This window comes from Acomys minous (genome assembly GCF_964271855.1).
Source record: "Acomys minous genome assembly, chromosome: 10".
Lineage (NCBI taxonomy): Eukaryota > Metazoa > Chordata > Mammalia > Rodentia > Muridae > Acomys > Acomys minous.
In genome coordinates, this window is record NC_140491.1 from 58,516,098 (window position 1) to 58,541,839 (window position 25,742).

At 42.6% G+C, this 25,742-nt stretch overlaps 1 protein-coding gene across 1 annotated transcript in view; it reads right to left on the bottom strand.

The window, feature by feature from the left end:
* The window catches only part of EML6 (EMAP like 6), a 263,811-nt gene that overhangs the window by 97,603 nt on the left and 140,466 nt on the right, over nucleotides 1-25,742 (bottom strand). Inside the window, exon 8 of the mRNA XM_084797495.1 lies at nucleotides 2,952-3,153. Coding sequence (XP_084653621.1) covers nucleotides 2,952-3,153 — 202 coding nt within the window. The remainder of the gene's footprint in view (nucleotides 1-2,951; nucleotides 3,154-25,742) is intronic.

The window sequence follows — 25,742 nt, forward strand, 5'->3', positions numbered from 1 at the left end:
TGGGGAGGGATGGGCACCCAGCCTTGGGGAGGGATGGGCACCCAGCCTTGGGGAGGGATGAGCACCCAGCCTTGGGGAGGGATGGGCACCCAGCCTTGGGGAGGGATGAGCACCCAGCCTTGGGGAGGGATGGGCACCCAGCCTTGGGGAGGGATGAGCACCCAGCCTTGGGGAGGGATGGGCACCCAGCCTTGGGGAGGGATGGGCACCCAGCCTTGGGGAGGGATGGGCACCCAGCCTTGGGGAGGGATGGGCACCTAGCCTTGGGGAGGGATGGGCACCCAGCCTTGGGGAGGGATGAGCACCCAGCCTTGGGGAGGGATGGGCACCCAGCCTTGGGGAGATATGGGTACCCAGCTTTGAGGAGGGATGGGCACCCAGCCTTGGGGAGGGATGGGCACCTAGCCATGGGGAGGGATGAGCACCCAGCCTTGGGGAGGGATGAGCACCCAGCCATGGGGAGGGATGAGCACCCAGCCTTGGGGAGGGATGGGCACCCAGCCTTGGGGAGGGATGAGCACCCAGCCTTGGGGAGGGATGAGCACCCAGCCATGGGGAGGGATGAGCACCCAGCCTTGGGGAGGGATGAGCACCCAGCCTTGGGGAGAGATGGGTACCCAGCCTTGGGGAGGGATGGGCACCCAGCCTTGGGGAGGGATGGGCACCCAGCCTTGGGGAGGGATGAGCACCCAGCCTTGGGGAGGGATGGGCACCCAGCCTTGGGGAGATATGGGTACCCAGCTTTGAGGAGGGATGGGCACCCAGCCTTGGGGAGGGATGGGCACCTAGCCATGGGGAGGGATGAGCACCCAGCCTTGGGGAGGGATGAGCACCCAGCCTTGGGGAGGGATGAGCACCCAGCCTTGGGGAGGGATGGGCACCCAGCCTTGGGGAGATATGGGTACCCAGCTTTGAGGAGGGATGGGCACCCAGCCTTGGGGAGGGATGAGCACCCAGCCTTGGGGAGGGATGAGCACCCAGCCTTGGGGAGGGATGGGCACCTAGCCATGGGGAGGGATGAGCACCCAGCCATGGGGAGGGATGAGCACCCAGCCTTGGGGAGGGATGAGCACCCAGCCTTGGGGAGGGATGGGCACCCAGCCATGGGGAGGGATGAGCACCCAGCCATGGGGAGGGATGAGCACCCAGCCATGGGGAGGGATGAGCACCTAGCCTTGGGGAGGGATGAGCACCCAGCCATGGGGAGGGATGAGCACCCAGCCTTGGGGAGGGATGAGCACCTAGCCTTGGGGAGGGATGAGCACCCAGCCTTGGGGAGAGATGGGTACCCAGCTTTGGGGAGAGATGAGCACCCAGCAATGGGGAGGGATGGGGAGCTGCACAATGAACACCTGGCTGCTCCCTCGGGAAGCCTTCAGTCTTCAGCCTGAAGCTCAGGACAGCCTTTCAATACCTCATCCATTTTTTTGTGACCCCATGCTGTTTTTAGCCGTGTACTATTTATAGTCAATGTAAGTTTTACTTTGGCAGGATGAAGATGGCACCACCCCTCACTCAGTTGTGCTATCTCCCTTATGTCAAGAAAGCACAGCTTCTACACTTCTTTCTTCAAGGCTCTTCAAAAATACACTCAGATGTTTAGCCAAACTAATTGTTGAGGAGAGAGTACTACAGATTCTGCCAGCCAGAGTTTCTCAGCCACATTGAAAAGTCTGAGACTCAACTCTAAAAATATAAAAGTAAAGGAGTTTCATGAACTCCTTCCTTTGGATGGATAAGAACTGGGTCACAGGCATTTGCTTAACTCTGTGCTCAGAGTAAAGAAAAACCATGAAATCAGAGTCAAAAGTGTATATGGCCAATAAACATCTATGTTGCCTATGAAGACACTATAGCTGTTTCCGCAGAGTCTGATATTAATGAGCTTTACAGATTTGGTGGAAACTAAAGCACAGAATTGTGCAGACTATGCTTTGAGAGCTACATATAAACTCAGAGTAAGTGGGAGAAAAGCAGTGGCCTTTAACATAGTTTACAAGGCTCTAGTTCAGCTTCTAAAGCTCAGAAGCAACAATTAAATCAACAGATGAATTGATCACTCTCAACTCTCCCTGTGACCTCTTTGTTGTTGAGTGCTGCAAGCTCATTAAACACACTCTAATCTGAAATGAGTGTAACAGTTGTCAGAATACTGGAGGTCTTTGTTTTGTTTTGTTTTTGCTTTGTTTTGTTTCTGGGGGCGGGGGTTCAAGACAGGGCTTCTCTATATTAGCCTTGCCTGTCCTGGACTTGCTTTATAGACCAGGCTGGCCTTGAACTCACAGCGATTTGCCTGCCTCTGCCTCCTGAGTGCTGGGATTAAAGGCGTGTGCCACCACGGCCGGCTTTTGAGGCGTCTTAATTTGATCGTTTTACCCAGTATTGTGCGCCTAAAGAACAGATGAGCCATAGTGAGAATCATGCACGTCTTGATGAAATTACACAATGCCTTAAAAATTAGCATTCTCCTATGTTTGATGACTATGTCTAAATTTCCATTTCAGAATTTACAAAAAGATAACAATTTGCTCATGTGTTGAAGACAACTTTAAAATCTGAGCTGATGGTCTAATGTGGAATGAGAGTCTCTAACTATGTCCTAAAATGGCTGAGCAATCCTCTGCAGAGGGCAAGCATGTGCTTGGAAATCTTGTCTCACCAGAGAGAAGAGTGTTTGGCTCTTTCTTATTTTGAACTAAAAAGATGATTGGAAGGCAGCCTAAGTGGTAGTCACACATTTTCCCTTCTGAAAAGGTTTTCATGATTTAAGATGGAGCCAAAAAAGACAACAACAACATGCTAAGAAGCCAACTAGCAGCAAGCTCAGTGTCCTGGCTTCCATTCCAAACGTGTGGTGCCTACTCTGTGGTTTATCCTTAAACCACAGACACATTTGGGCAAAAGACATCTGTTATCCCAAGAAAGTTCGTGAGGGTCTGGTGGAGCCTCACCTGACAGAGCGATCGTCACTGCCTGTCACAGCCAGAGGCTTCTTAGGGTGCAAAGCCAGAGCCCAGAGCTCCCCCTCGCAGTGGCCCTGAAGGATGAGCATCGGCTTATCCCGCTCTCGCACCATCACCTCAAATATCTCGCTGTCCTGGGTTCCTGCTAGAAGGCGGTCAGCTTTCCAGCACACGCTCCGGATAGAGAGGCCTGGCAGAGAAAAGAAAACATTTCTTTATACCATCCACACCGAAAACCAATACCCAGAGTGAGTACCCTCCACCAAGCTAGCATCTGATGCCGCACATCTGTACAAGGTCCAGAGGTGGAGAACCCACTCCACTGGATACTCTCTGATGCTTCCGCATGTTGGGTGCTACTCTTACACCTGTGACGTTGTCTTCTAGAGCGACCGCTCTGTCTGACTCTGGAAACCTAGGTGCTTTTACTGCTTAGTTTAAGTGCTACATTATAAACAGCAGAGAAGTCAAAATTTATAAAAACCCAACCCTCCACGATCTCTGGCTTCTTTGGTCCACTCAATTCCTTACTGGGTTTATTACTTATTGACTTATGTAGGGACTTGTCTCACAGTCCATCTCCCACCTCTCCTGAATCAAGGCTGCTGTACTCTGCAAGCCGAGTTGCCTTGGCATCTGTAGTGCAGCACCAGGAGCTGCAGACATAGGATTTACTCTTCCTTAGGCAGATGCCCAACGGCAATTAAGTTTTTATATTTTCAAAAATATGTATTGCCAAAAATGTAGTTTTATTATGCTGAAAGACCTAAGAAATAATTATATCAAAAGTTTCACAAAATTTTACTAACACTATTATGAAATGGATATTTTAGGACTAGGAATGAATGGAGTACAGATGACTTTTTAGGATCATTAAACTGTTTTGTACAACACTAACTTGTCAGATATACGTCACTGTGCATCTGTCAAAACCCATGGGCTGCACATCACTGAGAGTGACCCCTCATGCGAGCCATGTCCTGCCACTGTAGGTGGGATGCTGATGGCAGCGGAGGTGTGCCTGTGTGAGGAGGGGATGTATATATAGGAACTCTGTGTTTCCCACTTAGTTTTATGATGAACTTCAAACTGTTCTAAACCCAGCTCCTCAGTGGTACCCATTCCTTCAGTAGCACCTGATGAGGTGTAACAAGCACACACACACATGCTCAAAGGCTGCAGAGAGCCTCCATGCCAGCTGAGCTGTCAGCTATCAACAGAGCCTGCTGTTTACTCCCAACCATATATATGCTTGTAGTGCTTGACAATCTTGTGGTTTAATTGCTAAGTGAAAAATTAAAGAGTAAAAAAAATACTACAAATACCATGTCAGACACATGCTTTTCTGTAGAGAATAAAATAAATTCTTGGTGTTCAAAGATTTTTTTAATCTAAATTTTGTCTGCTTTTTTTAAAAAAAAAAAAAAGCAGGGTTTCTCTGTGTAGTCTTGGCTGTCCTAGACTTCCTTTGTAGAACAGGTTAGCCTTGAACTCACAGAGATCTGCCTGCCTCTGCCTTCCTGAGTTCTGGGATTGCAGTTGTACACCACTGCACCCAGCTAAATTCTTCCTTCCTCCCTCCCTCCCTCCCTCCCTCCCTCCCTCCCTCCCTCCCTTCCTTCCTTCCTTCCCTCCCTTTCCTTTAGATTGTATTTATTTATTTTATGTATGAGTGTTTATCTGCATGTACACATGCATGTCAGAAGAGGGCATCAGGTTCCAATATAGATGGTTGTGAGCTACCATGTGGTTACTAGAATTAAACTCATCAACTCTGGAAGAACAGACAGTGCTCTTATGTGCTGAACCATCTCTGCAGCCCCAGAAATCAGTCCTTGTTTTCTTTTTCTTTTTCTTTTTCTTTTTCCTGGTTTTTTTTTCAAGACAGAGTTTCTCAGGGGAATACATTAAAAGTGGGAGGGAGGGAGGAATGGGAGGATACAAGTGATGGGATAACAATTGAGTTGTAATCTGAATAAATTAATTAAATAAAAAATTTTTTAAAAAGACAGTTTCTCTGCGTAGCATTGGCTGTCCTGGACTCACTTTGTAGACGAGGCAGGCCTCAAACTCACAGAGATTTGCCTGCTTCTGCCTTCCCGGGTGCTGAGATTAAAGGTATGCACCACCATGCCAGGCTTAATCTATTTTTCTTTTTTATTATTAATTTATTCAGATTACATCTCAATTATCATCCTATCACTTGTATCCTCCCATTCCTCCCTCCCTCCTGCTTCTACTCTATTACCCTCCCCTGGATCTATGACCAAGGGGGGCATCCTCTCCCACTATATAGTCATAGGTGATCAAGTCTCATCTTGGAAGTTTGCTTATTCTTTCTTTGAGTGCCACCAGGCCTCCTCACCAAAGGAAAGTGGTCAAATATGAGGCACCAGAGTTCATATCAGAGTTAGTCTCCACTCTCCACATAACTGTGGAGAATGTCCTGTCCATTGGCTAGATCAGAGTAGGGGCTTGATGTTTACTATATGTATTGTCCTTGGTTAGTGCCATAGTTTGAGCAGAGGCCCCTGGGCCCTGATCCACCCATCATGATGTTCTTTTTGTAGGTTTTTAGGACCTTCTGTATCCTTCTATTTCCCTATTCTCCTATATTTTTCTTACCTAGAGTCCCAGTAGGATGTCCTCAGATCTATCCCAATCTCCTGGTAAGTGTGGTAAGTGAAGGCTTTTGTGTGCCATGTCTTTTGGGTTAGTGTCCAATTATAAGTGAGTATATACCATTTGAGTCTTTCTGCGTCTGTGTTAACTCACTCAGTATGATCATTTCTAGTTCCATCCATTTGTTCACAAATTTTGGGATTTCCTTGTTTTTAATAACTGAGTAGTATTCCATAGTGTAAATGTACCACAGTTTCTTTATCCATTCTTCAACTGAGGGACATTTGGGCTGTTTCCAGGTTCTGGCTATTATGAATAAGGCTGCTATGAACATGGTCAAGCATATGTCCTTATTGCATGCTGGAGGATTTTCTGGTATATTCCAAGTTGAATAGCTGGGTTTTGAGGAAGCCCTATTCCCAGTTTTCTAAGAAAGTGCCAAATAGATTTCCAAAGTGGTTGTACAAGTTTGCATTCCCACCAGCAATGAAGGAGTGTTCCTCTTTCTCCACATCCTCGCCAGCATGTGGTGTCACTTGAATTTTTTTTATCTTAGCCATTCTGATGTGTATAAGATGGAATCTCAGAGTCATTTTGATTTGCATTTCTTTGATGACTAAGGACGTTGAACATTTCTGTTTCTCAGCCACTCGATATTCCTCTGTTGAAAATTCTCTGTTTAGTTCTGAGCCCCATTTCTTAATTGGGTTATTTGGTTTGGTGGTGTTTAATTTCTTGAGTTCCTTATATATTTTGGATGTTAGACCTTTGTCAGATATAGGGTTGGTAAAGATCTTTTCCCAGTCTGTAGGCTGTCATTTTGTTCTCTTGACAGTGTCTCCTGCCTTACAGAAGCTTCTCAGCCTCATGAGGTCCCATTTATTAATTGTTGGCCTTAAAGACTGGGCTGTTGGTGTTCTGTTCAGGAAGTTGTCTCCTGTGCCAATGAGTTCCACACTCTTCCCCACTTTTTCTTCTAACAGATTTAGTGTCTCTGGTTTTATGTTGAGGTCTTTAATCCACTTGGACTTGAGTTCTGTGCATGGTGACAAATACGGGTCTAATTGCATTTTTCTACATGTAGACATCCAGTAGACCAGCACCATTTGTTGAAGATGCTATCCTTTTTCCATTGAATAGATTTGGCTTTTTTGTCAAACATCAAGTGACCATATGTGTGTGGATTCATTTCTGGGTCTTTGATTCGATTCCATTGATCAACCAGCCTATTGCTGTGCCCGTACCATGCTATTTTAATTACTCTTGCTCTATGGTATAGCTTGAGATCAGGCATAGAGATTCATCTGGAGGATCTTTTATTGTTTAGGATTGTTTTAGCTATTCTGCTTTTTTTTTTCCAATATGAAGTTGAGAGTTGATCTTTCAATGTCTTTAAAAAATTGTGTAGGTATTTTGATAGGGATTGCATTGAAATCTGTAAATTGCTTTTGGTAAGATGGCCATTTTTACTATGTTAATTCTCCCAATCCATGAACAAGGGAGATCCTTCCATCTTCTGATGTCATCTTCAATCTCTTCAATGATTTGAAGTTTTTTTCAAACAAGTCCTTCACTTGCTTGGTTAGAGTTACTCCTAGATATTTTATATTGCTTGTGGGTATCATGAAGGGTATAGTTTTCCTAATTTCTTCCTCTGCATGTTTGTCATTTGTATATAGAAAGGCTACTGACTTTTTAGAGTTAATTTTGTATCCAGCCAATTTGCTGAAGGTGTTTATCAGCTGTAAGATTTCTCTGATGGGATTTTAGGGGTCACTTATATCATCTGCAAATAGGGATAATTTGACTTCCTCCTTTCCCATTTGGATCCCCTTGATCTCCTTTTGTTGCCTTGCTGCTCTGGCTAGAACTTCAAGAACTATATTGAAGAGATATGGAGAAAGTGGGCAGCCTTGTCTGGTCCCCAGTTTTAGAAAAATTTCATTAAGTATCTCATCATTTAATTTGATGTTTGCTATTGGCTTGCTGTATATAGCTTTTATTATGTTTAGGTATGTGCCTTGTATCCCTGATCTCTCCAAAACTTTAAACATAAATGGGTGTTAGATTTTGTCAAATGCTTTTTCTGCATCTAAAGAGATGATCATGTGGTTTTTTTCTTTCAGTTTGTTTATATGGTGGATTACATTGATGGATTTCCATATATTAAACCATCCCTGCATGCCTGGAATGAAGCCAACCTGGTCATGGTGAATGATATCTTTGATGTGTTCTTGTATTCGTTTTGTGAGTATTTTAGCATCAATGTTCATAAGAGAAATTGGTCTGAAATTCTCTTTTTTTGTTGGGTCTTTGTGGGGTTTAGGTATCAATGTGACTGTGGCCTCATAGAATGAATTTGGTAATGTTCCATCTATTTCTATGTATTGGAGTAGGTTGAAGAGTATCAGTAGTAGCTCTTCTTTGAAGGTCTGGTAGAATTCTGCGCTGAAACCATCTGGCCCTGGATTTTTTTGGTGGGGAGACTATCAATGATTGCTTCTATTTCTATGGGAGAAATAGGACTAATTAATTTGTTTATCTGATTTTGATTCAATTTTGCAGTGGAATCAATCAAGAAATTGTCCATTTCCCTTAGATTTTCAAATTTTGAGGCATATATGCTTTTAAAGCAGGATCTTATGATTCTTTGTATTTCTTCAGTGTCTGATGTTATGTCTCCCTTTTCATTTCTGATTTTGTTGATTTGGATAGTGTCTCTCTGCCTTTTAGTTAGTTTGGCTAACAGTTTGTCTACCTTGTTGATTTTCTCAAAGAACCAGCTCCTGGTTATGTTGATTCTTTGAATTGTTCTCTTTGTTTCTAATTTATTGATTTCAGCTTCAGCCCTGAGTTTGATTATTTCCAGGCATCTACTCCTCTTGGGTGTTTCTGCTTCTTTTTTTCCTAGGGCTTCCAGATGAGTCATTAAATTGCTTATGTGGGATGTGTCCAATTTCTTTATAAAGGCATTTATTGCTATGAATTTTCCTCTTAGCACTGCTTTCAATGTTTCCCACAAATTTGGGTATGTTGTTCCTTCATTTTCATTGAATTTCAGGAAATCCTTAAGTAGAGAGTTGTTTAATTTTCACATGTGTGTACGCTTTTTGTTATTTCTGTTGTTGTTGAAGTCCAGCCTCAGGCCATGGTGATCTGATAGGATACAAGGTATTATTTCAATCTTCTTGTATCTGTTGAGGCTTGCTTTGTGAACTACTATGTCATCAGTTTTGGAGAAGGTTCCATGGGGTGGAGAGAAGAAGGTATAATCCTTTGTGTTTGGGTGAAAAGTTCTGTAAATATCTGTTAGATCTATTTGATTCATGGCATTGGTTAATAATGTTATTTCTCGGCTTAGTTTCTGTTTCAATGACCTATCCTTCAGTGAAAGTGGGGTGTTGAAGTCTCCTACTATTAATGTGTGGGGATCAATGTGTGGTTTAAGCTTTGTTAATAGTTCTTTTACAAATGTGGGTGCCCTTGTATTTGGAGCATAGATGTTCAGAATAATCTATTTTTCTTAAACCCACAAGGAATGCTAAGTCAGATGGGATATCAGGAAAATGACTGGTGATTTAGGATTTCTGAAAATCTGTAATCCTGGTCTGTGGATTTCAAGGGATGAATGAGGTACTTCATTCATTTGTTTTCTTGCCTTCCTTCCTTTTCTTCTTTTCCCCTTCCTTCCCTCCCTCCCTCCCTCCCTGCTTCCTTCCTTCCTTCCTTCTTTTGGCACAAGGCTATCTGTATGTGAGGTAACTCTCCTCACCTGATATTTTGTGTTTTTTTATTTGGTACAGTGTAGAAACATTTATTCTTCTACCACCTCTACTATATAACTTTTGGGGGACAGTGAGAAAGCTCAGAAAAGTACTAAGGGACACACAACCTTTGTCTTAAAATAAAAAGGCAGCTCAAGAGGAGTTGTGATCGTGCAGCTGCTGTGCAAGCATCAGGATCTGAGTGTGATTCTCAGCACCCACATAAACAGCTGGGTACGATGGCATATGTCTATTGGCTGAGCTCTGGGGAGCTGTGAGGACTCCTGGGACTTGCTGGACAGGTAGCATAGCATAATTAGTGAGCACTGGGTTTAGTGAGAAACCCTATATCAAAACATAAGGCAGAGAGTAGTTGAAAGGAACACTCAACATCAATATTTAGTGTATACACACATATGTGCATGCACGCATACCCACACACACATACACACAAGCACACAAGCACACCACTCATATCTCCCAATCTGCATTTTATACACTTCCTTGAAAAAAGCTTCTAATGAACTAATCAGTTATTCAGGGAAACTTAACACTTAGCAAAAGCAAGGGGGCTAAGGTGACAAACGCTGTGCCTAGGTGAACACAGTGAGAAAAGGGAGAGGAAATAGGAAAAAGAGGAGGGGGAAGAGGAAAGAAAGAAGTGGGGGCGAGAGAGAAAAGGGAATGTACACATTTGCCATTTATACAACGCTTAGTAAGCTGTGAGCATTTGCTCTCAGACGCCAACTCAGGCTTCTGTTCTTAGACACGCTATCTTTGTCATGTCAGGCCACCCTACTGTAAGGGCCCTTAAGGGCACTGGGTAGCTTTCTTTTGTTAGATAACCATCTTAAAGAGGAATTGCTTCCCAAGGACACATCAGTGGGAGAGAGTTAGAGCCAAGCTTCTTAGACACACCTGAAATCTTCCTTCACTGAGCCTTACTGCCTCTCCCATGTGGTTCTGAGAGGCCCTTCAGAGTGACACATCCCTGACAAGGCCAGCAGAACTTCCATTCTCCTGTCCAACCAGGCAGCTCATGTCCCTGACATAAGTACAGAGAAGCGGACTGTAGTCACACTGGGCTGGCCAACACAGCCACTACATCTATAATTAAGCTCTCTTTATCTTCTGCTTTGGGAGTCAGGAAACAAGCTACTATTTGGAATAAGGTTAGAAACCTGATAGCAGCAAAATGAAAGCAGGAAAATCTGCCACAGAAACACTCTCTTTCCTCGGGATGCACACTGTGGATATTTTGGAAAGTGCGGTGAGGTGTCTGTGTTGCATTTCTGGCCCCCTATGTACTATGCTGAGAAAGGCAGAGCGCTGGCCTGAGCTCTGGGCAGAAGGTGGCAGTAGAGAGCAAACTACCCAGCCAAACCTGAAAAATCCCCTAAAGCGAAAGCCACATTCTTAATTCGTCTTTGTTTTATATTCCTTCTGGAAAGCTCCCAAAGCTCTCTGCTAGAGTCCAGCTTGAGGGGACCTGGCCCATCAGAACTGGCACGTGCCTCACTGCTAAAGGGCAATGCTTACTTCCCACAAGTCAATTGAGTAGATGGATGTAGTATTCTCCAGCCCTCGTATCTAGGGACACCACAAGCTACTAAACCTTTCAAATCTTCAGTTACCACAGCTGTAAGTGAAGATGCCATCCCACTTCACAGCACGGTGTGGCCTCAACACCAACACTGGACCTGAAGCCTTACATCTGAGAAATGAGCTCATCAAGGTAAGTTACTACGCTATCTAGCAGGTCATGGCTTTTTAAAAGTTCATGTCTCAATACTCAAGAGTCTTCTGTGTGGGTCAGATTCATGCCCCATGGGGAAGTCACCCAGGAGCCCTGAAGATGCTGCCACACCACCTGCTCCTGCCCTTGAAGGGCAGCTACTCCTTGCCTTTCAGCTGATTTTTTGTTTGTTTTCTGATACGCTTGTGCTGCAAGCTCTTAGAAGGCAGAGTGGTGGTCTAGCACATAGAAAAATACCACTGGAGAAAGGCAAACTGGCCTCAGGGAGGGGCGAGATTTAGACCCCTCGTCTAAGACCTGATGACATGGTGACCTTCCCAGTTCGTCCAAGCACCTGGACCCACCAGACTTCCTCTCAGTTGGTATGGAGTGGACTGGCGTGGGTGGGTCAGGCACCAAGGCTGAAAAACACTGCCTCCCAAGTCTAGCTAGAGTGTTGTCCAGCTGATTTTAAATAATGGTTCTCCGGCTAAGGTTGAAAACTCCTCCCCAGTACATTAGAAAAGCCAAGACCTAGTGAGTCTAGGCAAAAAGCCAGAAGAGCTGTTTGAAAAATCCAACAAGCAAGCATTGCAGGTGGGCAGTAAGGATTCCCTCGGGTGGCGCTGAGCCCACAGACACTCTAAACTCTGTGGACCATAATGGGCTCCAGATAAACATCTGTGGACCACAGCACAGAAATTTCACATTTACACTGGGCTCAGTGGGCCAAGGTGCTTGCTATGCAAGAGTACCCAAGTTATGATTCCCAGCACCTATGTGGGCACGGAGGCACATACCTGTAATCCCAGCACGGGGAGAGAGAGACAGGAGGACCCCAGGGCTCACTGAACTTCAGGTTCAGTGAGGAACTCTGTGTCAAAATAATCAGGTGGAGGGTCACTGAACATGAAGAAATGGGGTGTTTGCTTAAAAGCTTCACCCCTGTCGACTGGCATTCACAGTGCTGGAAGGCACCCTGCATGCTATTGGAGGAGTGAAGTAAGCATCAATATCACCCAGCTACAAACCCTGAGGTCTGTCCACAAGACATACTGATGCAATAGTGGCACAAAATTACAGGAGTAACCAACCACATTTTGATTGGTAAGGCCTACTTCATGAGATGGCACCCATATCTGACACGCCTAAAGTGCCTAAGAATCTGAGACTAGCTAGGTCCTGGGCCTAGGGGAGACTAATGCTAAATTCTGCTAAAGGGACATAGCAACAAAATGACTCCTAACAATGCATTACTAGACCCATAGGTTAGTACACCAACAGGGAAGCATCTTCTTGCAGTGGCAATTAACAGGGCCATGTGCAGAAAGTGAGAAACTTTGGAGTACTCAACCCCGAATGGGATGTTTTCATCAAACTCCTCCCCTAAAGGCTGGGCATCTAGGTGGAAGAAGTGGCAGGAGGCTGTAAGAGCCAGAGGTGGTGGCTGACTCCAAGGAAACAGCATCTTCTAGACATAAGAGGACTGATTCACATATGAGCAGTGTTACAGAGACTGAAACAGCATGCACAGGACCTGCACAGGTACAAACTAGGCAAGCCCAGCACTGGGGGAAGGGAGAGGACACAAAGTCCTACCCCTAACTAGGAAGCTATTTGCAAGTGACACCTGCTGGGAAAGGTAGGACCATTTTCTCCAATGGAGTGTATATCAACCTTACAAAGGATACTATTCCAAGGACTGCCTAGGAGTAAAAGAGGTAAAAGGTAGGAGACAGAGCCAGAGGGGGGAGGAAGGGAGGGAGGGAGGGAGGGAGGACAGAGAGAGAGAATGAATATAGATTTTACTTTGAAGGAATAAGGACGATTAGCAGGACTTTGGAGCTATTTAAAAGAAGTAGATCATTTGAGTCTACAGCCAGGTCCTGGAAGCTTCTGACACAGACAGGTTTACTGATGCTGAGGACAAAACCAAGAACCTGGAGGAAATAACAGGAAGGAAGATTAGCATCCTCCAGAGACTGTTGAGCACAGACAGCCCAAGAGAAAGACTGGCCACTTGGAACTTAGTATAAAACGGGAATGTAGGGTTTCTCAGATAATTAAGAATACTAAGTAGCCAACCAATAGTTAATTCCTATAATCCCAGCACTAAATAAGGAAGCTGAGGCAAGAGGATGGTCATAAGTCAAAGCTAGCCTGTGCTACAAAGTGAGATTCTGTCTCTCAAAACAATAGAAACAGAAGGCATAAAGTAAGGTAGGGAAGGTGGAAGGGAAGAGGAAGGAGAAGGGAGGAGGGGGAGGGGGAGAGCTGAATAGAGGTGTCCAGCACTGTGAGAATGCCCCCCCCCCAATAGGCTCATATAGTTGAATGCTTAGTCACCAGTTAGTGGAATTGTTTGGGAAGGATTAGGAGGTGTGGTCTTGTTGGAGTAGGTGTGGCTTTGTTGGAGGAGGCGTGTAATTCGGGGGTGGGGGGTGGGGGTGGGCTTTGAAAAGTCTCAGAAGCTCAAGCCCATTCTCTTCCTGCTGCCTGTGCTTCCAGATGTAGAACCCTCAGCTCCTTTTCCAGAGCCATGTCTGTCTGCGTGCTACAATGCTTCCAGTTGTAACAATAATGAGCTAAAACTCCAGAAACTGTTGCCAACTCTAATTAAATGTGTTACTTTATAAGACTTTTTTTTTTCTCCATGATGTCTCTTCACAGCAATAAAAACCCTAAAACAGAAGTTGGTACTAGGGATTGAGGTATTGCTATGATAGGGCCGACCATATTTTTGTTTAGAGAAATGTGGATTTGGGGATTTTGGATTGAAAAGCAACTGAATACTTTAAGAGGAGCTTAGTGGACCATACCAGTAGGAACATGGAAGACAGTGGTGCTGAGGGTGATTTGAACTGTGGGAGTGCTGCAGAGTTTCAGAGGAGAAGGATGTGGCCTAGAAACTGTTCTTGTGATGTTTTGGTGAAGAATGTGGCTGCTTCTTGCCCTTGTCTGAAAAGTCTACCTGAGGCTAAATTGACAAGTTTTTAATTAATTGTGTTGACAGGGGAAATCCCAAAACAGCCTACTATTGACTTTGTCATATAGTTATTAGTGTTCACTCTTTTTAAAAATACATTTATTTTATTACACATGTATAAAACAAACTACATACAGCAGGGAGAACCATGTGACAATCATCAGAATAATGAGTTCTATACATGTAACATTCATAGTGAACTGGCCATCTGCATTTGTCCTATTTGAAGTGTCTTTCCTGTCTTGTTGGGTCTAAATTTCTGAATGAAATTCAATATCTATCCTATTTCAACTCTAATAACTTCTTTAACTTAATCTAAGACGATCTTGTCCCCTAATCAACTAAGCTTGGTTGTAAAACTATACTATCTTCAATGCCCCTCAGAGATTTGAGAAGGAATAAAACTTAAATTCCTGAGTGAACCAACAGTGTGGGTTAGCAGCTTCCAAAGTGTACAAATTGACTTAAGACAGTTTATTGCCTGACCAGTCATCCAATACACTTTATAACGTTGGAGCCTCATCTTCAGTTTCTGGCCTAATATCTGTGCCAGACTTGTTTACAGGGCAGGAACTATGGAGGACTTGCTTACCCTGACTTGGCAGAGTGCAGCTGTCGACTCTGCCTGCATCTAAGTTGCCCATTTTTAGGCAGATTCTGTTTGTGGCAGGAACAAGGACATTTTGCCCAATGGTTGGTTTGCCACCTTTGAAGCCTCCTCCATAGGGAGGCCCTTTGTAGATCTATAATGAAAAGGGGCAAGCTGAGCACCACGTGCTTCACCATAACAATAATGGACTAAAGCTCTGAAACTGTAAGCCGGCCTCAGTTAAATGCTTTCCTTTGTAAGAGTTGTCATGGTCATGGTGTCTGTTCACAGCAATAAAACCCTAACTAAGAGTCTCTAGGGGTGGGCTCTGAAGTGTCAAAAACCCATGCTAGGCTCAGTCTCTGTCTCTCTGTTTCTGTCTCTGTTTGCCTGTCTCTCTGTCTGTCTCTGTCTCTGCCTCTCTGTCTCTGCCTCTCTGTCTCTGTCTCTCTCTGTCTCTCTGTCTGTCTCTGTCTCTGTCTCTGTCTCTCTCTCTCTCTCCCTCTCTCTCTGCCTGATGCCCACAGGTCAGGATACAAACTTTCAGCTACTGCTGTGTCATGCCTGTCTGCTTCCTGTCATAACTATACTGGACTGAGCCTCTGACACTGTAAGCTAGCCCCAGTTAAATGCTCTCTTTTTATAAGAGTTGCTGTGGTCTCTTACAGCAATAGAACAGTAACTAAAATGAGCACCTACCTTCACAAATAACTGAAATAACAATGCATAGTGACATTTTGAGGTGGGAATGGGTAAACCCTGGAAATCAATAGGAAAAAAGACAGTAAAATTGTGAGATTCAGAAACCCAGGATAACATCATAGAGAAAGCAACAGCCCAGCACCTGCCAAGGCACCAGCTGCAGAGTCAGGCAGGAGGGAACCTGTTTTCAGAGAGAGAGGTGGCTGTCAGTGCAGATGCTAGAGACTCCAGCTGTGGGAAAGCCTGAGTCCTCACGGGTTGTGATGCACTGAGAGAAGTTGCCTGCTCTCACACAGCAGCCTTGCTTTAGGAAAAGAGCTCACACTATCTCACCGGAGACTTCCCAGTGCCATGGGCAGGGACTATCTTTAAAGGAAGCTGCTGGTTGAATTTGGGACCCCACAGACATCTCATTACATTGGCTTGGAGGGGTGTGGGTGGGGGACAGATGGCTTGCAAACTCATCTTAACCCATCATTGCAACTGCAGGACCCAGGTGTCTCACCACAGAGAAGTTAAAGGGTAAAACCCTTCAGAGCCAGGGGTTCAGGGACATGCTTCCTGAGACTGAAGACATAGACTGAGAGAAAAGGTAATGCTGCACTGTGGTGCAGTACCTGTGGCTCACAGGTAAAGAAGGGTGCCAGTGCATCCCACTGCTGCCTCACCCTCAGGTTTATGGAGCCTTGAGCTCCAAGGGCCACGGGTCCCTTATAATGAAATGGCAACAGGGAGTATCTAGGCTCCTGCTAACAACAGCCTATGTGGTTCCTGCCACAGCTTTACCTTTGTGCACTGTTGTCAGAACTGCTAACTGGTCAGAGAGCGAGAACTTCAGATCCTTAGCTACTGCTGGGTCCACCAGTGCCAGAAGCCTTTGCTATTAGCCCAGCCAGCATCAACAGCAGGAGAGGAATTCCTCAATGCCTGGTTAGGGCCACCTAACTGCCAGCACTCCAACTGCAGGAGCAGTTACACATTAGCTGGTATACAATGAGCTATGCACTCTCATTGCTGTGTGCACCACACCTGCCTCAGCTGCTAGTGTCCCTACACCTATGTGGTCTGCAGAAATGGTAGATCACTGACTTCATTGTGAGCACACTATGGGTAACAGTCATTTATTATAGACAAAAACAAAAAACAAAAGCAAACAAACAAAACCATCCAAGCAAAACAACCCAACAAAGCTACAGAGAGAGTACGCTATGGTGCCAGCTACAAGTAAAGCCAGCATCCCAGGCTGTTTAATAAGATGATCACCTGCACCTGCACAAGAGTAGCAAAGATAACTGACTTACCAAGACAAGCGCATCTCAGTATAGGAGCAGAAGAAATATGAAAAGTAAGGTAAGATGCCTCCAAAAGAACACAATCACTTGTACCTTGTACTATTGCTAGAGTTCATGGTTCCCTTTGTTGGGTTCTTAGACTCTTTAATAAGAAGGTTAGAAACAGACATATAAGGAAGTTTAAGCATAATTTTATTTCCAGTTTGCCCTCTCTGTTTCACGTTTGTGGTTCAAGATGTGAGCCCTCAGCTTCCTACTTCTGCCACTTTGCGTTTGCTCCACTATAATAGACTCTAAACCACAGGATCTATAAGCCTAGGCAAACAGCTGTGGTGGCTGTGTAGTTTTTCAAGGCATCTGTATTGTGTTAAGGTAACTGGTACTGTATAAGGATGGGTAATCCAGCTGTCCCTTTGATTAGAAGTCCTTTTGCTTAAGACAGGCAGGGCAATAGGGGAGTCCAGTTAGTGAGTCTATTAATGAGTGACATTGTCCCTACTGTCTTTACAGGAAAGCAAACATCAGGAGTGATTACAATAAGAATTTAAAGAATTGATCATTAACACTAATTGTGACTTTAAAAGATGAAGAGAGGGAATAAAGGAGAAGAGGAAACACAGAGATATGAAAGTGGAGATCAGACTGGGGAGACTGGGATGGTGATGGTGGGAGAAGAGAAGGCTTATAGAGAAGAGAGAAACTACAGGTGGGGCCATCCTGTGACAAGCTGGAGACCTAAGTCAGCGTAGACTTCTGGGAGAACACTAGCAGAGTAGTAGCAAGGGCCATGGGAGCCTGGATTCTTCACTGCTATTCATTTTTGATTATTTTTATTCCTCAGAATACCCTAGGGATCTTACAGCATGGAATGTCCACACTGCAGAGGAAGTGCTGCAGCTTCTGTCACCCCCTTTTCCTGTGCAGCATCTGCAGCAGCACTGCTGCATGGCCAAATGGGATGGGTAGCGTCATACAATGAGTGAGAAAGCCCAGAGTGCCCTGAGAAACACATTTAAAAGTTATGTTTTTCTGTGTTAAACTTCAGAAGTACATGGGCAGCCACATGGAGGAGGCTCTCTATGTGATTGTATTAATTAATTAATTAATGAGATAATAAGTATACTCTCTCATTAAGGGGATGATTATTCCTCCCATCTCCTTAGCATGACTTTGGGTGATTCAGACTTCCTATGGGGTGAACTCCTGGCCAGTTGATTTATAGGTCCAGTTAGCTTAACTCTTAAGGGAAAAAACTGATAGCAGTATGTGATGTTCTAATCTTTAGAGCAAACAAAAACTTTTCTACTCAGGGCCACAGGCATTCCACAGAGAGCTACCATGGCAAAGCATTTGCATTAAAACAAGCAGATGAATGAAACTAAAACAAGATCCCAGAAATGAACTAGCATAGTCAACTGTTTCTCTTCAATAAATGGTCTTGGAAAACTGAATGCTCAGTTTGTTCACAGACTTGACCATTACCTCTCACTCTAAAACAAAAATCAACTCAAAAATGGATCAAAGACCTACATATAAGACCTGAAACTACAAAAGAAAACTCACACATGGTCTTATACAAAATTAAACACCCTGTACAGCAAAGGAAACCATATGATCTAGCTATATTATTTCTAGATTACTCAAAGGACATGAACTCAGAAAAGGAGCGTCTCCCACAAACCCACGCCAGCATATTAAGTCACATGAGAACTGAGTATGTCCTCTTCCTCTGTGGCCTGGCAAGGCAGTCCCTCCAAGGGGGGAGTGATAAAAAATCAGACAACAGAATCCATGTCAGAGACACCTCTGCTCCCCTTACTAGGGGACCCACATGAAGCCTGAGCTGCCCATCTGCTACATCTGTGTTAAGGGGCCCAGGTCCAGTTCCTGTGTGGTCCTCGGTTGGTGCAGTCTTGCTGCCCCTCTGGGCCCTGGTTAGTTGGCTATGTTGGTCTTGTGGAGCTCCTGTCCCTTTCAGGTCCTTTTCTCTTCCCCCCACCCCCCACTTTTACACAAAATTCAATTCTTACAGACACAGTCCTTAAAACAGCTGGGCAAAGAACAATGCATGGACACAGATGATAAAGCAACTGTTGAAATCCCATGTGATCAACAATGGTTCAGACCAGGAAGGGGGCAACAAACATGGTAACAAGCCTACAAAAGGCTATCTTGTGTCCTGCAGACCACAGCCAAAGCCTCCAGCTCTTGCTCTATGATTTTCCTGATGCAGATCTCTTCGGAATCACTGTTTATAGCTCATTAGACACAACAACTATTTAATATGTGTTTCTGTAATTAAAAATATAGCTCTCCCCTGAAAAATGTAAGAATGACTCAAATCTGCTTTTCAAAACTGCTTATTTAGCCCTTCAGCACACATCTCAGCAGATGCTTTATAAATCTTTAATGAATGGATGAATAATATATCTTGTGCTGAGTGAATAATTACTATATTCCCTTTACACTCTATTATAATTAGGTCAAGATATTTTATCACAATAGAAGTAATTCACTTTGGTTGACATACTTTAAAATTATTTTTAACTTTTTCCTGCTAACCATGATAACCTCATTGTTTCACCCAGATCACCAATTTGCTTTAAAAATGGGATGTAAAATGTGCTGTTAGAGTTCATATGAGATGAATTAAGGCCCTAAGTCTGTGATTATCTTGACATTACCAAGCCCGTGCTTCTGTCTCCTTGTCCGTAAAATGACAGTTGCTTTCACTAACATCCAATCTCTCTCTCGCTCATCTTGAAAATTCCAGAATTCACATTCCCTGAAACACATACGTCTGAAAAGGTTTAGGATTTGGGATTCATGAGTCCAGTAGGATATGGGGCAGCAATACCTTGAATAAAACATTTTGCTCTCTTTTTCTTTTTTTATTCATTTATTTATTTGTTTATTTTGCATCCCAATGACAACCCCACGCCCTTCTCTCCCTCTAGTCCCACCCTCCTACCTACTTCCTACATACCCCACCTCCCACCTGCAGTACCAAACAGGACCAAACAGCCCATCAGCTTGATATGTGTAGAGGGCCTAGGACCGGTCCATGCATGTCCTTTGGTTGGTGGTTCACTCTCTATGAGCCCCCATGGGCCCAGGTCAGTTGGTTATGTAAGTCTTCTTATACTGTCCTCGACCCATCCAGCCCTCTCAACCCTTTCCTTAACTCCTCCTCAAGACTCCTGGAGTTCCAGCTAATGTGTGTTGTGGGTCTCTGCATTTGTTTCCATTATATGATAAATGAAATCTCTCAGGTGACAGTTATGCTAGGTTCCTGATATATGTGTACTTTTGCGTCTGGGTTACCTCACTCAGGATGATCTTTTCTAGTTCCATCTATTTGCCTACAAATTTCATGATGTCCTTGTTTTTACTATTTCATTGTGTAAATGTACAATAGGTTATCAATTCTTTGGTTGAGGGATATCAGGGTTGTTTCCAGATTCTGGCTATTACAAATAAAGCTACTATGAACATAGTTGAGCAAATAACCTTGTGGTTTAGTGAAACATATTTTAGATATACACCCAGGAGTGGTATAACTGGATCTTGAGGTAGAACTATTCCCAATTTTCTGAGAAAGCGCCAGATTGATTTCCAAAGTGGCTGTACAAGTTTGCACTCCCACCAGCAATGAAGGAGTGTTCCCCTTTCTCCACATCCTCGTTAGCATGTGCTGTCACTTGAGTTTTTGATCTTAGCCATTCTGACAGGTGTAAGATGGAATCTGAGTTGTTTTAATTTGCATTTCCCTGATGGCTAAGGATGCTGAGCATTTCTTTAAGTGTTTCTGGCCCTTAGAGATTCCTCTGTTGAGACTTCTCTGTTTAGTTCTGTACTCCATTTTTTAATTGGGTTATTTGGTTTGGTGCTGTTTAATTTCTTGAGTTCTTTATACACGTTGGATATTAGCCCTCTATCAGATGTAGGGTTGGTGAGGATCTTTTCCCAGTCTGTAGACTGCCATTTTGTCCTCTTAACAGTGTTCTTTGCCTTACAGAAGCTTTTAAATTTTATGAGGTCCTATTTATTAATTGTTGATCTTAGAGCTTGAGCTGCTGGTATTCAGTACAGGAAGTTGTCTCCTGTGCCAATGAGTTCAAGGATATTCCCCACTTTCTCTTCTATTAGATTTAGTGTATCCAGTTTTATATTGAGGTCTTTGATCCACTTGGACTTAAGTTTTGTGAAGGACAATAAATATGGATCTATTTGCATTCTTCTGCATGCAAACATCCAGTTAGACCAGCACCATTTGCTAAAAATGCTATCTTTTTTCCATTGTATGGTTTTGGCTTCTTTGTCAAAAATCAAGTGTCCATAGGTGTGTAGGTTTATTTCTGGGTCTTTGATTTAATTCCATTGGTCCACCTGTCTGTTTTTATGCCAGTACCATGCCATTTTTTATTATTATTGCTCTGTAGTACAATTTGAAATCAGGGATGGTAATACCTTCAGAAGTACTATTATTGTACAGGATTGTCTTAACTATCCTGGGTTTTTGTTTGTCCATATGAAGTTTGGAATTACTCTTTCGAGATCTGTAAATAATTGTATTGGAAGTTTGATGGGAGTTGCATTGAATCTGTAGATTGATTTTCCTAAGATGGTCATTTTCACTATGTTAATCCTACTGATCCATGAACATGGATATCTTTCCATCTTCTGATATCTTCTTCAATTTCCTTCTTCAGAGACTTGAAATTCTTGTCATATAGGTCTTTCATTTGCTTGGTTTGAGTTACATCAAACTATTTTCTATTGTTTGTGTCTATTGTGAAATGGGTTGCTTCCCTAATTTCTTAGCCCATTTATCATTTGTATAAAAAAGGGCTAGCTACTGACTTTTTTGTTGTTGTTGTTGTTGTTTTTAATTTTATATACAGTGACTATGGTGAAGGCATTAATCAGCTGTAGGAGTTCTCTGGTAGAATTTTGGAGGTCACATATATACTATCCTATCATCTATGAATACTGATGTTTTGAGTTCTTCCTTTCCCATTTGTATACCCTTGATCTCCTTTAGTTGTCTTATTGTTCTAGCTAGAACTATATTGAAGAGATATGGAGAGTAGGTAGCCTTGTCTTGTTCCTGATTTTAGTGGGATTGCTTTGAGTTTCTCTACATTTAATTTGATGTTGGCTATTGGCTTGCTGTATATTGCCTTTATTATATTTAAGTAATATCCCTTAGACTTTTATCATGAAGGGGTATTGGATTTTGTTAAAGTTTTTTTTCCTGCATCTAATGAGATGATCATATGATTTTTTTCTTTCATCTTGTTATATAGTGGATTACATTGATGGATTTTCGTATGCTGAACTATCCCTGCATCACTGGGATGAAGCCTACTTGATCATGGTGGATTATATATTTGATGTCTTCTTGGATCCAGTTTGTGAGTTTGTTTGATTTTTGGTTTTTTTGAGGCAGGGTTTCTCTGTGTAGCTTTGGCTGTCCTGGACTCGCTTTATAGACTGGGCTGGGCTGAACTCACAATGATCCATCTGCCTCTGCCTCCCAAGTGCTGGGACTAAAGGCATGCACCACCATGCCTGACTTAGTTTGTGAGTGTTTTATTGAGTATTTTTGCATCAATGTTCATGAAGGAAACTGGTTTGAAATTCTCTTTCTTTGTTGAGTCTTTGGTGTAGGTATCTCGGTGACTATAGTTTGATAGAATGAGTTTGGCAATGTTCCAACTGTTTCTATTTTGTGGAATAGTTTGAGGAGTTTTGGTATTTGCTCTTCTTTGATAGCCTGGTAGAATTTTGTGCTAAAACCATCAGGCCCTGGACTTTTTTTTTTTTTTTTTTTTTTTTTTTTTTTTTTTTTGGTTGGGAGAGTTTTTATGACTGCTTCTATTTCCTTAGTGGTTATAGGACTGTTTAAATTGTTTACCTGATCTTGATTTAACCTTGGTAAGTGAAGTTTATCAAGAAAATGGTCTGTTTCCTTTAGTTTTTCCAATTTTGTGGAATATAGGCTTTTGAAGTAAGACCTAATGATTCATTGGATTTCCTCGGTCTGTTGTTATGTTCCCCTTTTCATTTCTGATTTTGTTAATTTGGATACTGTCTCTGCTTTTTAGTTAGTTTGGCTAGGGGTTTGTGTATCTTGTTGATTTCCTCAAAGAACCAGCTCTTGGTTTTATTGACTCTTTGTTTTGTTCTCTTTGTTTCTAAGTCATTGATTTCAGGTTTGAGTTTGATTATTTCCTGCCGTCTACTCCTCTTGGGTGTGTTTGTTTCTTTTTGTTCTTTAGCTTTTAGGTGTGCTTTGAAATTGCTAGTAGAAGAACTCTCCAGTTTCTTTATGAAGACACTTAGTACTATGAACTTTACTCTTAGCATTGCTTTTCTATAAGTTTGGGTATATTGTGCCTTCATTTTCATTGAATTCTGGAATGTTTTTAATTTCTTTCTTTATTTCATTCCTGACCTTACAGTCATAGAGAGTTGTTTGGTTTCTATGAGTTTTTAGGTTTTCTCTTGTTCCTGTTGTTGTTGAAATCAAGCTTTAATCCATGGCAGTCTGATAAGATACAAGGTGTTATTTCAATTTTCTTTTTCCTATTGAGGATTGCTTTGTGTCTGAGTATATGGTCAGTTTTGGAGAAGGTTCTGTGAGGTGATGAGAAAAAGGCATACTCTTACGTTTGGGTGAAATGTTCTGGAAATATCTGTTAGGGCCACTTGATTCATGATGTCTGTTAGTCTCATTGTTTCTCTGTTTAGTTTCTGTCTCAATGATCTGTCCACTGGTCAGATTAGGGTGTTGAAGTATCCCACTATTAATGTGTAGGGTCTGATATGAGATTTAAGCTTTCGTAATATTTCTTTCATGAATGAGAACATTTGGGACACAGATGCTCAGAACTGAGATGTCATCTTGGTGGATTTTTACTTTGATGAGTATGAAGTGTCCTTCTTCATCTCTTTTGGTTAATTTTTGCTGAAAGTCTATTTTATTATATTCTAGAATGGCTACTCCAGCTTGCTTCTTGGGTCCATTTACTTGGGAAACATTTTTCTAGCCCTTTACTGCAATATAATGTCTATCTTTGTTGCTGAGGTGTGTTTCTTGTATGCCGCAGAATGATGGATCCTGTTTTTGCATCCATTCTGTTAGCCTGTGTCTTTTTATTGGAGAATTGAGTCTATTGATATTGAGGGATATTAATGATCAATGACTGCTAATTCTTGTGATTTTGATGTTGATGTTTGGGGTGTGTGTGTGTGTGTGTGTGTGTGTGTGTGTGTGTGTGTGTGTAATGTGTGTGCTTCCCTTCTTTTGGTTTTGCTGATGTGAGGTTATTTATTTCCTGTGTTTTCTTGGGTATTTTCCTTGGGTTGGAGTTTTCCTTCTAGTATCTTCTGTAGGACTGGATTTGTGGATAGATATTGTTTAAATTTGTTTTTATTGTAAAATATCTTGTTTTCTACATCTATGGTGATTAAAAGTTTTGCCAGATATAGTAGTTTGGGCTGGCATCTGTTGTGTCTGTAAGATATCTGCCCAGACCCTTCTGGCTTTTAGAGTCTCTCTTGAAAAGTTGGGTATAATTCTGATAGGTTTGCCTTTATATGTGTCTTAGCCTTTTCCATGTGCATCTTTTAATATTCTTTCATTTTTCTGTATATTTAGTGTTTTGATTATTATGTTGTGGGAGGAATTTCTTTTCTGGTCCAATCTATTTGTTATTCTGTAAGGTTCTTGTCTGTTTATAGACATCTCTTTCTTTAGATTGGGGAAATTTTCTTCTACTATTTTGTTGAAAATATTTTCTGGGCTTTGGAGCTGGGAGTCTTCTCCTTTCTCTATTCCTATTCTTCTAAGTTTGGTCTTTTCATGGTGTCCCTATTTCTTGGATGTTTTGTGTCAGGACATTTAGAGTTAACATTTTCTTTGACTAATGTATAAATATCTTCAATTGTGTCTTCTATTCCTGAGATTCTCTCTTCCATCTCTTGTATTCTGTTGATAATGCTTCTGTCTCCATCTGTCTGTTCTGTTACTTCCTATCCTCTTTCTATCCCTGTACTCTGTGAGTACTCACAGGGTAGGGGTCTGTTGTTGCTTGGATGACTGGCTTTGCTTTTTTTATGTGGCTCTTAGGAAACTAACTTGCCTCTACATATTTGGATATTCTTCTGGATAAAGACACTCAAAACCACATTCTACTGTAGAGAATTTAAGGACATTGACCCTGTTCTAATTGATGGTATAAAGTGGAAACCAAATTTTACAATTTGCTATAAAGTCTGATGTTACGCATCCATAACTCCTGTAAGAAGGAACCAGTAAATGGAAAAAGAAAGAAGGTAGCCTGTGGTGCAAGATAAATCACAACATCCAGCTCACTGCTCAGCTGCTAAATTTAAAAATAAAGTTTGATTGGAAGCAACACTGCTTAAAGAAGACAGCCTGAAGGACACACAGGCCATGTTTTTTTCCTCTCTGGTCTCTGAAGTCTACCCTAGCCAGTCAAGTGCTGCATGTGGCCAGAGATTTGTTTTCAGAGGCTGGACATCATGACATTAATGACTACCTTGTCCATAAATTCAGTTCATCACTGAAAATATTCCCCTATTCTGGGAAACTACTCAGCATCTTTACTGTAATGATATCTGCCTTTGCTACAGGACCACTGTATCTTTGTGGCAAGCTGGAGAAAGATATTCATTTTCAACATACTTTGGATCTTGTATTCAATATATTTGTTAACCCTTAAGTTCTTCATAGAATAAGACAAATACAAACAGGTAGAATATAAAATTCATATATTTAATTCTTTTTAAACCTTTTATTTGTATGGGTGATACACCTGCATGCATGTACATGTACTGTGTGTATGCTTAATGCCCACAGAAGCCAGGAGAGGGGGTGAGATCCCTGGAACTGGATCACAGACAGTTGTGAGCCACCATGAAGATGCTGAAACTGAACCCAGGTCTAGCGCACAAGCAGTAAATGCTCTCATCAACTGAGCCATTGCTCAGATGTAAAGCCATTGCTCCAGCCCTTATATTTACTTCCCTTAAACAAAAATTAGAACATGTGACATTGT